Source organism: Aquarana catesbeiana, linkage group LG09 (genome assembly GCF_042186555.1).
Source record: "Aquarana catesbeiana isolate 2022-GZ linkage group LG09, ASM4218655v1, whole genome shotgun sequence".
In the NCBI taxonomy this organism is placed as follows: domain Eukaryota; kingdom Metazoa; phylum Chordata; class Amphibia; order Anura; family Ranidae; genus Aquarana; species Aquarana catesbeiana.
In genome coordinates, this window is record NC_133332.1 from 34,624,320 (window position 1) to 34,641,175 (window position 16,856).

Here is a 16,856-nt window from a genome sequence, read left to right on the forward strand (position 1 = left end):
GAAAAAAAGGCCAAGCATGTCCCACTGCCACGTGCTGATGAGGATGCACCGTCTGCACGATCAGCACTAGACACAGAGCCTGCTTGCCCTCTCTTATTGGCTTGTGACTGTCTGCCTCTCCTTCTTGGCCTTCCAGACATACTAATGGCCTGTAGCTGCACTAAGCTGGTATATATATATATATATATATATATATATATATATATATATATATATATATACACTGATGCTAGCAAAATCAACTGCCTGCCTTTAGTATGAGAACACCACCAACCTTCTACAGGTAGCTTTAGCTGAACACTGTGCAGAGCTCTCAAAAAACTAACTTGTAGCTTTTTTAGCTGCCTGTGGTAGTGATAGGATCAGGAAAACACCACCAACCTTCTACAGGTAGCTTTAGGTGAACACTGTGCAGAGCTCGCAAAAAAATAACTTGTAGGTTTAGCTGAACACTGTGTGGTGGACGCACCACACTAACTTGTAGTTTTAGCTGAACACTGTGAGCAGGACGCACAGCACTAACTTGTAGTTTTAGCTGAACACTGTGAGCAGGACGCACTGCACTAACTTGTAGCTTTAGATGAACACTGTGCAGAGGTCTCACTACACAAACTTGTAGGTTTAGCTGAACACTGTGAGCAGGACGCACAGCACTAACTTGTATTTTTAGCTGAACACTGTGAGCAGAACGCACAGCACTAACTTGTAGTTTTAGCTGAACACTGTGAGCAGGACGCACTGCACTAACTTGTAGCTTTAGATGAACACTGTGCAGAGGTCTCACTACACCAACTTGTAGGTTTAGCTGAACACTGTGAGCAGGACACACCGCACTAACTTGTAGGTTTAGCTGAACACTGTGAGGTGGATGCACCACACTACTTTGTAGTTTTAGCTAAACACTGTGAGCAGGACGCACCCCACTAACTTGTAGGTTTAGCTGAACACTGTGAGCAGGATGCACTGCACTAACTGTAAATAGTCTAGCTGCCTGACTGTGGTACTAATAGGATCAAAATAACACCAGCAATTTTATTCAGGTAGCTGTAAATACTGTAACAAGACAAGCCTGCCTGTCAGTAAGAAGATAACAGGAACGGATCTAGCTGAACACTGTGAGCAGGACGCACTGCACTAACTTGTAGCTTTAGATGAACACTGTGCAGAGGTCTCACTACACCAACTTGTAGGTTTAGCTGAACACTGTGAGCAGGACGCACAGCACTAACTAGTAGTTTTAGCTGAACACTGTGAGCAGGACGCACAGCACTAACTTATAGTTTTAGCTAAACACTGTGAGCAGGACGCACTGCACTAACTTGTAGCTTGAGATGAACACTGTGCAGAGGTCTCACTACACCAACTTGTAGTTTTAGCTGAACACTGTGAGCAGGACGCACAGCACTAACTTGTAGTTTTAGCTGAACACTGTGAGCAGGACGCACTGCACTAACTTGTAGCTTTAGATGAACACTGTGCAGAGGTCTCCCTACACTAACTTGTAGTTTTAGCTGAACACTGTGAGCAGGACGCACTGCACTAACTTGTAGCTTGAGATGAACACTGTGCAGAGGTCTCACTACACCAACTTGTAGTTTTAGCTAAACACTGTGAGCAGGACGCACTGCACTAACTTGTAGCTTGAGATGAACACTGTGCAGAGGTCTCACTACACCAACTTGTAGTTTTAGCTGAACACTGTGAGCAGGACGCACAGCACTAACTTGTAGTTTTAGCTGAACACTGTGAGCAGGACGCACTGCACTAACTTGTAGCTTTAGATGAACACTGTGCAGAGGTCTCCCTACACTAACTTGTAGTTTTAGCTGAACACTGTGAGCAGGACGCACTGCACTAACTTGTAGCTTGAGATGAACACTGTGCAGAGGTCTCACTACACCAACTTGTAGTTTTAGCTGAACACTGTGAGCAGGACGCACAGCACTAACTTGTAGGTTTAGCTGAACACTGTGAGCAGGACGCACTGCACTAACTGTAAATAGTCTAGTTGCCTGACTGTGGTACTAATAGGATCAAAAGAACACCAGCAATTTTATTCAGGTAGCTGTAAATACTGTAACAAGACAAGCCTGCCTGTCAGTAAGAAGATAACAGGAATGGATCTAGCTGAACACTGTGAGCAGGACGCACTGCACTAACTTGTAGCTTTAGATGAACACTGTGCAGAGGTCTCACTACACCAACTTGTAGGTTTAGCTGAACACTGTGAGCAGGACGCACTGCACTAACTGTAAATAGTCTAGTTGCCTGACTGTGGTTCTAATAGGATCAAAAGAACACCAGCAATTTTATTCAGGTAGCTGTAAATACTGTAACAAGACAAGCCTGCCTGTCAGTAAGAAGATAACAGGAACGGATCTAGCTGAACACTGTGAGCAGGGCGCGCTGCACTAACTTGTAGCTTTAGATGAACACTGTGCAGAGGTCTCACTACACCAAATTGTAGGTTTAGCTGTACACTGTGAGCAGGACGCACCCCACTAACTTGTAGGTTTAGCTGAACACTGTGAGCAGGACGCACCTCACTAACTTGTATGTTTAGCTGAACACTGTGAGCAGGACGCACCCCACTAACTTGTAGTTTTAGCTGAACACTGTGAGCAGGACGCACCGCACTAACTTGTAAGTTTAGCTGAACACTGTGAGGTGGACGCACCACACTAACTTGTAGGTTTAGCTGAACACTGTGAGCAGGATGCACCCCACTAACTTGTAGGTTTAGCTGAACACTGTCAGCAGAACGCACTGCACTAACTGTAAATAGTCTAGCTGCCTGACTGTGGTACTAATAGGATCAAAAGAACACCAGTAATTTTCTTCAGGTAGCTGTATATACTGTAACAATACAAGCCTGCCTGTCAGTAGGAAGATAACAGGAATGGATCTAGCTGAACACTGTGAGCAGGACGCACTGCACTAACTGTAAATAGTCTAGCTGCCTGACTGTGGTACTAATAGGATCAAAAGAACACCAGCAATTTTCTTCAGGTAGCTGTAAATACTGTAACAAGACAAGCCTGCCTGTCAGTAGGAAGATAACAGGAATGGATCTAGCTAAACTGAATACAGTGTATATATATATATATATATATATATATATATATATATATATATATATATATATATATGCAACACCTGGGATGCATATATATATACACAATACACTGTAAGTGCAGCTAAACTGACTGACTGTTCTGCCTAATCTATCTAACTCAAATCAAATGTCACGGTCTGTCTCTCTCTCTCTCTCTCTCTCAATGAACGCTGGAACACACACTACACAGGGCCTCGGTGCAGGCGGCCTTATATAGTGTGGGGCGTGTACTAAATCCCCTGAGCCATAATTGGCCAAAGCCTCCTTGGCTTTGGCCAATTACGGCTCTCTGTTCAGACAGCGCTGTGATTGGCCAAGCATGCGGGTCATAGTGCATGCTTGGCCAATCATCAGCCAGCAATGCACTGTGATGCCGCAGTGAATTATGGGCCGTCACGCGCCACGCGAATTTGGCGCAAACGGCCCATATCGTTCGCAATTCGGCGAACGGGCGAACAGACAATGTTCGAGTCGAACATGGGTTCGACTCGAACATGAAGCTCATCCCTACTCTTTACCCATGTGATCAGCTGTGTCCAATCACAGCTGATCTCATGTAAACAAGGAAATGCCGGTTTTTGGCTTTCCTCTCCTCACACTGACAGTGCATGAGGAGAGGAGAGCCAATCAGTGGTATTTTCTCACAGGGCAGATCTGCACAAGTAATCAGAGCCCTGAGTATCAGTGCAGCCCCAAAAGTGCCCAGCAGTAAAGCCAATCAATGACCTTCAATGATACCAGTCAGTGCTGCCTTTCAGTGCTCATCAGTGCTGCATATTAGTGCCACCTATCAGTAACCATCAGTGCTGCATATTAGTGCCTCCTCATCAGTGCCACCTCATCAGTGCCTATCAGTGGCGCCTCATCAGTCCCTATCAGTGCAGCCTCATGAGCGAACATTCATGTTGCATGACTGCGCAATTGTCATTCAAAGTGTAACAGCACTGAAAGCTGAAAATTGCCCTGGGCAGGAAAAGGGTGACAGTGCCCAGTATTCAAGTAGTTAAGGAGGAGTGTACTTCCTCCAGGTATACCTGCCCTTATCATTCCCATTATTATTATATACAGTATGTGCTCCAACTCTGGAAACTCTCAAAATTATAGTTAGGACTGCAGCATACCGGGGCTCCTGAAAATCTGTTCAGGCCAGGAATTTTACCCAATGGTACGGATTTAATAACACACATTAGCTCAGTGATTCTCAACCTTTCTAGTACCGTGACCCCTTGATAAAATTTCCCAAGTTTTGGGGGACCCCTAACAGTAAAATTATTTTCATAGCATGGGTTGTCCGCACCCAAGGCAAGGCAAGTAATTTGTGCCCCTAACCCACAGACATTTAGCGCTCCCTGAGTCCCTTCCACTCATACAGTATTAAAACCCCTTATGGTACATTTTAGGATGTACCACTCTCTCTCTCTTTGTTCTCCTTTCTTTCCCTTTTATCTCTATCCTAATTTCTTGTTTTTTTCCCCATCCTAGCTATCTTTTTAGTTCTTTCTCTTATTCTTTTTCTCCCTTTTTCTATGTTCCTCCCCCTCTTTTCCTGTCCCTTCCATGTATTCTCTATTTTTCTTCCTTCTCTTACTCCTTGGTGGGGGGAATGGGATGAGTGGCAGTGCTGGGGGGAGTTCTGATCAGCCAACTAAGGTGCTCTTAATCAAAGTCATCTGCTAATCTGAGAACTGTAGTGGGGACTTTTAATGGCAACTCTAATCACAGCCTGGTAGTGTTACTCAATGTGTCTCCAGCCATGTGGTGTCTCACAGCAGTGACACCTATGCCGAAATCAGGAGATAGGGTCTCCTCCGGCTCCTCCCACTTCACATTCCTCACCAGTCAGCTGACCTCTAGTCTTTCCCCCATCCATGTCCTGAACTGAATGGGCAGCTGCAAAGAGGCTGAGTGGGCGGCCGCGGGCCCCAGGGACAGCCCTGCTGGGTGGCCATGAAAAGGCTGGGAGAGCGTTGCGGGCTTCAGAAACAACCCAGGAATCGGTGAACCCTGGCAAATTGTCATTCGACCCCCGGGGGGGTCCCGACCCCCAGGTTGAGAACCACTGCATTAGCTCCTTGGTGGAGAAAGGGGTCAGTAGACTTGTTGCCTTCTTGATTGTGAGGCATGGCAACAGAGATCATTTAGGGTAGTCTAAAAGTTGGGGGGATAGGAAGAGCACAAGGAAGGAAGATGTAACAGGGGCATTTATATTCTATAGATTGGGATAATAATCATGGAATGCTGAAGCTATTTGTTCTGAAGTGTGGACTATTCTGTGTGTTGGGCAATGGGTTTTAGGGATGTATAGTCTGGATGGATTGACCTGGCCAAAGCCCAATGCATTTATTACTGAAGCTCATTGGGGCAGTCCTTGTGCTTCAAAAAGGCTTGATCAAGTAAGGAATGTAGCTCTGTGTGCTTTTGTTGTAAGGTCTGAAAAGTAGATGGGTCAGGTTTTTGTGGTGAATCTCAAGGGTCTGCATGTCTTTGAGTAAAGCGGACATAGAAGAGGCTTTCTCCCTTTTCAGGCGGGTTCCATAAGATATCAGGACTCTAATAGAAACGTCAAAGCTTCTTATTTCATGGGAGGAGCCGTGGTGTCACCTTTATGATACTGGAGAATAGAGGAGATTTCCTCTAAAACTGCTGTTCTGGTGGGGAGCTATTTTAACATTTTGTTCAGTTTACAAGTGGATGTAGTGGAAAGTGGTCTGATCACAGTTGGCTACCGGTAGACAGGGGCGGACTGACCATTTGGGCACTCGGGCACTGCCCGAGGGCTCCATGCCACTAAGGGGCCCCATCAGGGTTGCCAGCCTCAATAAAACCAGGGACAGTATGTAAAAATCTGTGTTTTTTAAAAAATCCCAAGATTATAGCTGCCCCGCCTCTCCAGTACCTTTTTAGTGTGTGTGTATGTGTATTCTGTGTGTGTATACTGTGTGTGTATATTGTGTGTCTGTGTGTGTATACTGTATGCGTGTGTGTGTGAATACCGTGTGGCCCCATAATCTATTGCCTCGGGGCCCCATAATCTCCTATTGCCTGGGGGCCCCATAATCTCCTATTGCCCAGGGGCCCCATAATCTTCTCCTATTGCCCGGAGGCCCCATAATCTCCTATTGGCCGGAGGCCCCATGAGTTGTCAGTCCGCCCCTGCCGGTAGAAGCCATCCAAGGACACAAAGAGAAACCAGGAAAAATCCATTCTGCTATAAGTAGCATGTGTTGCTGAGTAAAAGGTGAAATCTTTGGCCGCAGGGTGAATTATATACCAGAGGTCAGTGAGTTGAAGGTTATGAAATCGACATTTAGGACAATTGAAGTGGGATATTGAGATGTGGTGTTTACTGGACCGAGTGTCCAAAAAGGGATCTAAGGTCACGTTTGGGTCAACACCAAGAACAGTCACCTCTTCCTAAAAAGCACTGAGTTTGTGTAGCAAATAAACTAACATAGATGCCTTACTGTGGTTGGGTACATACACATTGGTAAATATACATACAAAGTAAATTGTTGGTTGTATATTTTGCATTTAAGTAAAATTATTCTACTCTCATCATTAAGATCCTGTACATCAGAGACTGGGAGAGAAGAGTGTTGGCCTATTGCCATCCCCTCTAGATTTGTTGGGAGGGTTATAGCTCATATGCTAGATGAAATAGTATCTAGTTGATATACTAGGAGCCGAAGAGCCCTTAAAGTGATTGTAAACAATCATCTTGTAAAACAACCCATTAAGTTTAAAATAGAAATTAAATGCAAAACATTTTTGTATAGATATAAAAAAAAACATTTAAATACCCTTTTTTCCCTTTTTTAATAAGTGATCACATTCCCTCTGTTCTCAGCTGCATAAAAGCTGGGGGGAGGAGAAGCAGCAGCACATTGAGCTTCCCAGTGAATGGGTTGCATAGCTAGAGAACTGACCATGGTGTGTTCTCCTGCTTAGTATGGTCAGTTTTTAATAGGAAAGCAGAGGGCTGGCAGGAACACCAGGGATTTCACACACAGGAAGCAATACAGAAGAGAACAGGTTACTTTCTCATACAAGTACATGGTACAGCAGGCTCATAGCAGGAATATGAAGTGTTGGGGTAACAAATCTTTTAAATTGGATTTTCTGGAAAAAAAGCACTTGTACCTTTTTTGTTCAGTGGCGGCTGGTGGTTCTTTGTTTGGGGGGCAGAAAACAACAGAACCCCCCTGCAGCAACTCTGTTAGGGAAATAATTCACCATCTCAGACCGTCCTCGGGCATCAAGGTAATATTTATTGCATATGCAAGAGAAATGAATAGCATTACATCTTCATGCTGTCATCGTCATTTCTAAGGAAAATACTGTGGTACATGTCTTTTTTTATAAGCCCTGGACACCCCCCTTTCCTGTCTTAAAACATGCCCAGTCTCATGTATTTTCAACTTTATTCTGGACACAACAGGAAAGGTGGAAGTGTCTGTTACAGACTGTTATCTTCATCTAACAATGGTTACAGGATACTGACTTGAAAACTCCCCAAGCCAACACAAAAATACAGGATATATTCAGAAAACTGCATATTTAAGCTTTTTATATTGCTGACTCCATTTTATTACTAGTCTTTAGCTCAATCCTAGATTCATAGCTTATTTCTAGGCCATGATAAACAAAATGGCGTCTTTCATAACTGACATTTAAAGTATAATTTCTCTAACAAACTCAAACACCCCCCTGCTGTCTGCCGGTCAGTCCACTGGCACTTACCCCATCTAGGCGGCGGGTATCGGGCATCCGAGGAGCAGCGGGGTTCAGGCATCTGAGAAGCAGCGGTGGGGACCAGGCATCGGCCAGCGGCTCTTCTCCTTCCGCCGTGCGGCTCCTCCCCTCCTCCTAGGTGTCCAAAAGGATCGCCTGTCCTTTCAGCCAATCGGGTGGCGGGAATCAGACCCTTTTCCCGATTGGCCGGGAGGAGGATCAGTGTTGCAACAGCGAATATTCATTTGCTGTTGTAACACACCTGGGTGGGATCGGAGCGCACTCTCTGCGACCTGAGTCCACCCTATTTTGAAGCCTATTAGAGCTTATGGCTCTAATCAGGTGCTTAAAAAAAACCTGGCTTCTGTAATTCATGCGCCTAGCATCCTGAAAGGGGCAGGACGCATGAATCAGTGTTAAATTCGGCAGCAAATTTAAATTCAGTTTTAGTCTTAGGACTAAATTTGCATTTTAGTTTTAGTCCCTTTTAGTCTTCTGCAATTGTTTTAGTTTTAGTTGTATTTAGTCCACTAGATCTCCAGTACATTTTAGTCGACTAAAATCTCCAGTACATTTTAGTCGACTAAAACTCATTTTAGTCGTCTAAAATCTAATGGGTGCAAATAAATTGTAATGCATTAGTTAACATTTCTCTACAATTTCCAAACTCATTATATACTGCTGGAGTGAAAAATCGAATGTTATTTATTATGGTATTGAGGTATGAACATGCACTACAGACCAGTGTTAATTTTGAAGTCAAATTTCAATTTAGTTTTAGTCTTATGCCCTGTACACATGATAGGATTTTCCGATGGAAAATGTGTGATAGGACCTTGTTGTCAGAAATTCTGACTGTTTGTGGGCTCCATCACACATTTTCCAATGGAATTTCCGACACAAAGTTTGAGAGCAGGCTATAAAATTTTCTGACAACAAAATCCGATCGGTTAAATTCCGATCGTGTGTACACAAATCCGACGCACAAAGTGGTATGCATGCTCAGAATAAATTAAGAGACAAAAGCTATTGGCCACTGCCCCGTTTATAGTTTGATGTACGTGTTTTACGTCACCGCGTTCAGAATGATCGGATTTTCCGACAACTTTGTGTGACCGTGTGTATGCAAGACAAGTTTGAGCCAACATCCGTCGGAAAAAATCCATGGATTTTGTTGTTGGAATGTCCGATCAATGTCCGACCGTGTGTACAGGGCTTTTGACTAAAATGCCAATTTAGTTTTAGTCCCATTTTAGTCTTTTGACTAAAATGCTATTTTAGTTTTAGTCGTATTTTAGTCGTCTCAGTTGTTTTAGTTTTAGTTGACTAAAATAATAATAATTTAGTCGACTAAAATGTTTTAGTCGACAAAATTAACACTGGCATGAGTAGGGGGCGGACACGGTAGCCGTGGATAGATTCATGCTGTGCAGGAATCTATCCATTGCATATAGAGGGTGGCCTGGAGAGAGGGGGCCACCCCGGCTTTTGTTTGTGCATGATGTAAATGACCTGTGTTCTCTTCTGATTAGTTATGGTATTTAGATCTACTTTAACCCAATCCCAAGGTAATAAACACATTATTGCAATCACCTTTGCAGCCTTTTGCTTATTTTTGGCTGGTGAAGAGCTTTGGGTAGACTCATATCTACCTATTATGAAAAGAATTGTATTGACAATTTGTACATCTGTGTAGAAGGAGACTTTAACTGTAATATCTCTAACAAAGATAAAATTTTTCCTTTTCTTTACAGACAGGACACAGAATGAATTTTGGGATAGATGCACTCACCCTTTCTGAATCAGAAACATAGGAGGCAAATAAAGTTCCACTCAAAGATACCCAATATCCATCAGTTTTAAGACTACTATAATCAGGAGGTCTTTCTCATATCCATCTGTAATACGGACAACAAATCTGCCGAGTCCCGGTTCTAATGCAGCTGGGATGACCAATGCTGTATTATGCCGCGTACACACGGCCGGACTTCCCGACAGGAAAAGTACAATGTGAGCTTTCGGTCTGACATTCCGACCGTGTGTATGCCCCATTGGACTTTTTCTGTCGGCATTTCCGACGGACTCAGATATAGAACATGTTCTAGACCGTTCCCAAGTCCGGCAGTGTGTACGGGGCATTAAAGACCTGAACTCAAAAAGTAAAGGTTTGCTATGATATGGGGACATTTATAAATTGTGCCCAAGGAGTCAATCTCAAACTTTTGTGCCTACAGCCTCATAGCTGTATATCTGTGGTGTATGATCTGATGCCCCTCAGGAGATTTGAAGTGAGATTTGGTGATGCAGCTACAGTGGTGCTCACTATTCTCATTGCTGGAGGCTCTGACATGAGGAGGCAAAGCCTCTACCAATATAGTCAGACATCTCCACAAGTGTGATTTTACTATCTGGCCGGGTTTAGTGTTCTGATGACTTGTATGGGACTGTTACCTTGAGAGAACTTCACCTAATTAGATTGTAAGACTATGCCTGGGGAGCTTAAAATAGCTATTACTCATATTGTAAAGCGCTGCACAAACTGTTGGCGCTATATAAATCCTGTATAATTATAATAATAATAATAATTATAATAATATTAATAATGATTACTATAGCCCACAAACAATATAGCTGGCCACTTAGGACCATTCTACCGCATTAATCTCATTGTACTTGGCCATTTAGTACTTGCTTACTGTTTGAGATGTATCCTAGATGGTATCCTACCCTGTTTCCCCGAAAATAAGACCTAGCGTGATTGTCGGTGATGGCTGCAATATAAGCCCTACCCCCCAAATAAGCCCTAGTTAAAGTCCTTGTAGGTCTTATTTTCAGGGTAGGGCTTATTTTTGGGGAAACAGGGTAGGGCTTATTTGGGGGGTAGGGCTTATATTGCAGTCATCACTGACAATCACGCTAGGTCTTATTTTCGGGGAAACAGGGTAAGCTTGTGAGTTAGTTACAAGCTTACTCAGTTTCTCGCTATGTCCCCGTGGTACTGCCTATATTGAGGTATTAACCCCCCCGGGCCGTTTGATATATACATATTCGCTTTAATATATTTGCCTTGGAAAAAATATAATAAGCTCCTGAAGAAGCGTGATAACGCGAAACATGTTGAGCTTTCATCCTTAACGTTATCTTGCTCCATCTCTGCTGAGGGAATATAACAGGGTTTGCCATACTCACTGACCCTGGTCCAGCGGTCAGAGTTGGATGTGCTAGTTACTGTTTATATGAGTCTGTACTGTGTTTATGTATTTTTATTAAATTTATGTAAGTTTGTTACTAATAAAAAGTTTTATTTTAATACTGGTGCCTGTAAAGTCCATTATTTCTCTCAAATGTACATACTCTACCAATATGGCTGCTTCCACACAAAGACTTATGCCAGCCATAGACAGTTCAAATCTCAGCTGGTTCAGAACGAACCAGCCCAGATTCCAACCATGTATGGGCAGGCTGAATGTACCCAAGTTGATCATACTGTCAAATTTTACATATGATTATTGCTAGCAGCTGTTATAGCTGCTAGCAATATTCACTGTGTTCTCCTGACATAGACTCCCCCCCCCGCAAGAAGAGCATAATAGCTCTGAAGGAGGAATTCTCCTGTCAACATTGTCTGTATTGATGGGGGAATCGAGCAAGGTTACAGGAAAGAAATTTGTTTTTTTTTAACCACTTCCCACCCGCCATATAGCAGAATGATGGCCGGAAAGTGGTTGTATTATCTGACTGGACGTCATATGATGTCCAGCAGGATAAGTGACTCGTGCGCCTCCGTGGGGGTGCACAGTGTGGTGATCGGTGGTGTGGTGTGTCTATCTGACACACCAGATCTTTGATCTAGGTAAAGAGCCTCTGACATAGGCTCTTTACCATGTGATCAGCTGTGATTGGACATAGATCACAGTGGTAACTAGGAAGTGCCATTTATCGGCTTTCCTCCATTCGCCCTGACAAGGCATGAGTAGAGGAAAGTTGATTGGCAGCTCTCCCGACAGGGGGGTCTGTGCTGATAATCATCGCATTGATTATCAGTGCAGACCCTTCAGCAATGCCCGCCAGTGATGCCAATCAGTGCCCCACCAGCAATGCCCACCTGTATACCAATCTATGCCCACCTGTACCCACATCATATGGCCTATAAAGGATGCCAATCAGTGCCCGTTATGAATGCGTCAGTGCCCATCTGTAATGCCTGTCATTGACTCATCAGTGCTGCCTACCAGTGCCATCTATCAGTGCTGCCCACCACTGCCCATTATTTCCCATCATTGCTGCCTTTCAGTGCCGCCTATCAGTGCCACCTGTCAGTGCTGCATATTAGTGCCTCTTTATCTGTGCCACCTCATCAGTGCCCGTCAGTGAAGGAGAAAACATACTTATTTTCTACATTTTATAACAGAAACTAAGAAACTTTTTTTTTCAAAATTTCCGGTATTTTTTTTATTTGTAGCGCAAAAAAAACAAGGCAGCGGTGATGAAATACCACCAAAAGAAAGCTCTATTTGTGGGGGAAACAAAATTAAAAATGTCATTTGGGTACAGTGTCGCATGGCCACACAATTGTCATTCAAACTGCAAAAGCGCTGAAAGCTGATAACTTGCCAGGGCAGGAAGGGGGTAAAAGTGCCGGTATTGAAGTGGTTAACAACTGCTGGAATATTTATTTTTTTAATTGTAGCTGGGCTTTACCATTATTATTGTACTGCAAGGTTTTATATGTATTTATTTTAATTTTTAATGCCACGGCTTTTAATAAAGGTACTTTATCTGCCTCGTCTATTTTATTTCCTTACAGATCTTACCCATAAACAGCCTTAGCAGCATATAGCACCACATAAAGGTTTTTTTAGATAAGGAAATGCAATAATTCTTAAGTTTTTTTCAGCTATTACCATAATAATGATATCTTCAACTACCCTGTTCAATGTTCCTTCTGCCTGATAACTACTGACCAACAGGGGTCTACTTATAAAAAAATACATACTTCAAAACTGGGCACTTTTACCCCCTTCCTGTCCAGGCCAATTTTCAGCACTGTTGCACTTTGACAATTGCGCGGTCATGCAACACTGTACCCAAACATTTTATTAATGCATTTCTTTTAGTGGTATTTAATCAGCACTGGGTTTTTATTTTTGCTAACTAAACCAAAAAAGAACAAAAATGTTGGGAAAAAAAACGCTTCTTCTTCGTTTTCACTACATTTGGAGAGGAGTCAACAAGGCCTATGATGAAAGGTACGGAGGTGGATCGCTGATGTTTTGGGGATGTGTGAGCTACAAAGGCACAGGAAACTTGGTTAAAATTGTTGGCAAGATGAATGCAGTATGTTATCAAAAAATACTGGAGGAACATTTGCATTTATCAGCCAGGAAGCTGCGCCAGTGGCAGCTGGTGAAGTTTTAGGATGGGGGGCACCATACCCCGCCCTTCCTTTTTGACCCCTCCCACTTGGTGAAAACGGGCGTGGGTTCAGCGAAATAGTGGGCGTGGCTTTAAGGTGGTGTGGTTGGCGTCTGAGATGAACGTCGGATGGAGGGAGAGAGGGATGGAGGGACAGCAGCTCCAGACCCTACACAACAATAGAAATATGTATTCTAGAAAGTTTAACAATCAGCAGATAAAGATATTCCAAACACCTGGTGTTAGCACTTCAATCATCCCGGCACCATGGTTGTTATGGTGTCAGGATGATTCAAGCGCATTATTTCTATTATTACATTGTAATATAAAATGAAATCATTCAACTCACCATAATGCAAAATCAGTGGGAGCCCTGAGCGTGTCACTAGCCACGTCGCTGCCACCAGATGCCATCAGGTGCCCCCAGCGGAGTCCGTCCTTACATGCAGACTGTGTCACATCAAATGCAGCCTGTTTCACATCAAATGCAGCCTGTTTCACATTAAATGCAGCCTGTGTCACATCAAATGCAACCTGTGTCACATAAAATGTAGCCTGTGTCCCTCCAAATGCAGCCAGCCTGTGTCCCACTAAATGCAAAAGAAAAAAGGTTGTTGCCTGGATCAACCAATGAGTTAATTATGTAAATGGTCGTTTTAACGAGTGAGTATCAAACAATCATGCAGGCAAAAGTCTGCATGCAGTTCCAGATGCCCTATATACAATGTAGCAAAAAAACAAAAGAGAAATGCCGCGTACACACGGTCGGACTTTTCGTCTACAAAAGTCCGACAGCCTGTCCGACAGACTTCCGGCGGACTTCCGGCGGACTTTCGGCGGACTTTCGGCGGACTTGCAGCAGACTTTCTAACGAACGGACTTGCCTACACACGACCACACAAAAGTCCGACGGATTCGTACGTGATGACGTACACCGGACTAAAATAAGGAAGTTCATAGCCAGTAGCCAATAGCTGCCCTAGCATGGGTTTTTGTCCGTCGGACTAGCACACAGACGAGCGGATTTCGGGGTCCGTCGTAGTTACAACGTAAAGATTTGAAGCATGTTTCAAATCTAAAGTCCGTCGGATTTGAGGCTGAAAAAGTCTGCTGAAAGTCCGGAGAAGCCCAAAGAGTTCTCTAAAAGAGGGTCAGCAAAGAACACTGATGTTGATACAAACCAGCTTTATTAATTACCTAATAATATACCAAATTTAAATACAAAAGAAAATGAAAGACAGCAAATAGGACTGACGGTTACCACAAACCAATTAAAATAGGACAACGTTGTCACAAGGGGTAATTAAAAACATATGGGAGCTGCGGTTACACATCCACTCATTCACACCATGCACACCTCTTATATGTTAATAAGGTATAATGAGCTAAAGAATATGATGAGAAATAGACCTGCCCTGTAGGAGTAAAAATTATATGTAGCAATTGGCAAAAAAATAATCATGCAAAGTCCTGTATGGTAAGGGCGGATCATATATCAATAGCAGAGATGTGGGTGGATGGACGGTCTGGCTATAGATAAAGTGTACTGTGGTTCAACACAGGTAAATCGATCTCATGGAAAGTTTGCCATGTCCAGATATTGCACAGACATTGTATGTATAGCAGCTGTTAAATCCACTAAATGCAGCCTGTGTCCCACCAAATGCAGCCTTGCCTGTGTCCCACCAAATGCAGCCTTGCCTGTGTCCCACCAAATGCAGCCTTGCCTGTGTCCCACCAAATGCAGCCTTGCCTGTGTCCCACCAAATGCAGCCTTGCCTGTGTCACATCAAATCCCCCTCCCCCCTGTTCTCCGTGGGAGCAGCACGGCAGTACTTACCTCGCTGTGTTGCGATAGAGGAGTCCGCTCCAGCTCCTCATACTTTCGTTTTTCTCTGTCCCGGACGCAATGGGACAGAGAAAACAGGAAGTGACATCAAACTCGGATGTCAATCAAACCGCCCGGCCGTAGTAATCGATACTACGAGCACCGGGCAGAAGCTACTCCGCGCTTTGGAAAGCGCCGCAAGGCTGGATAAACGCCCGCAAATGAAGCGCCGAGTTTGCAATCTCCTGATTGCATAGATGTGGAGCCTTCCAAAAGTGCACTGTGTCAGGCGTCTGAACACAGTGCACTTAAGGACCTTTTTTGTATTTTTTTTAAAGGGCCAGTTTTACATTACATTACATTACATTTTTTTGACTGCCTGGAGAGGGGCGGCGCCCGTGCACCCCCTATGGACGGGCCGCCACTGAGCTGCACATGGGATGTACTTGGACATTCCAACATGACAATGATCCAAAACACAAGGCCAAGTTGACCTGTCATTGGTTAAAGCAGAATAAAGTGTAGGTTCTGGAGTGGCCATCTCAGTCTCCTTACCTCAATATCATTGAGCCACTCTGGGGAGATCTCAAACGTGCAGTTCATGCAAGACAGACCAAGAATTTACAGGAACTGGAGGCTGAGAAGATAAAGAGCCTCATCCACAAACACCACAAAAGACTTCAAGCTATCATTGATGTTAAAGGGGCAATACACGGTATTAGGGAACTGGGGTATGTAAACTTTTGATCAGGATCATTTGGATAGTTTTTGTTGCTATTATGATTTAAAAAAACAACCAAACACTAACCATGAGCGAAAGAAAAGTTTTTTGTGTTATTCATATGCTCTGAAAAATGGCCAAGAAATCATAAATTCTACCAGGGTAAATAATCATATGAGCACAACTGTATATCTGAAAGTCGATCAATCCCTATGTACTGATGGCCAATATAATTTCTTGAAGGCCAAAAATGGCAAGACAGCAAAAATAGCACCCAAATTACATCTAAAATTAAGTAGACAGTCCAAGGTATTTAGTCAAAGGCAGGGCAAGTTTTTTGAAGTTGTCACTGTTTGTCATAAGGTTTTGGAAAATTAAAAAATATATTTTTTTTACATACTGTAACCAGTGCAGTACAGCGCCATCATATAATAGGTGTGGCAATGATCAGGGACACTGATTGGTGACAGTAAAAAAACAATTTTATAAAATTATATTTTTTCTTTTTATGATTTTTTTCCAACACACTTTGACCAGAGCAATATAATGTTACCATAGTAACATTGTACTACTCTGGGGAAGTGATCAGTATTTTTTTTTTTACACATTATGTTTGCATATAGCTCTGCATTACATTGCTACATGCAAGCATTTTACTGTATTAAATCAATTTATTCAGTTTTTCTTTTGTTGTGATTAGCTGTGATTGGCCCAGTCTGTACCATGTGATCACAATGACCAATCACAGCTAGCAACACAGTTGTATACAATGGCTGGCTTCAAAGGAAGCCATCTATCATATACAACTGTCATGTGACCTGCTTTGATTGGTTACAGCGGTCACATGGTACCGACAGCGGCCGGTACAGTGATCGGTCATTGGCTGTGTCTCACGGACGCAGCCAGTGACAAATAATGCCCTTGTGCAGCCACCCGCAGCATGGTCTGGCTGGACGTCATATGACATTCACCTGGATCGACGAGGGGTTCCTGCCGGCATCATTCTGCCATACGCCAGGCGGGAACTGGGTAATCCAGCAAAACTG

The 16,856-nt window shown here is 43.4% G+C and overlaps 1 protein-coding gene across 3 annotated transcripts in view; it reads left to right on the forward strand.

Moving 5' to 3' along the window:
* Positions 1-11,158, forward strand: part of LOC141107498 (major histocompatibility complex class I-related gene protein-like) — a 90,199-nt gene extending 79,041 nt beyond the window's left edge. For all 3 annotated transcript variants that reach the window (XM_073598267.1, XM_073598269.1, XM_073598270.1), the window contains one exon: positions 9,601-11,158. In XM_073598267.1, the coding sequence (XP_073454368.1) occupies positions 9,601-9,647 (47 nt within the window). In that variant the 3' untranslated portion in view covers positions 9,648-11,158. The remainder of the gene's footprint in view (positions 1-9,600) is intronic.
* The last annotated feature ends 5,698 nt before the right edge of the window (positions 11,159-16,856 follow it).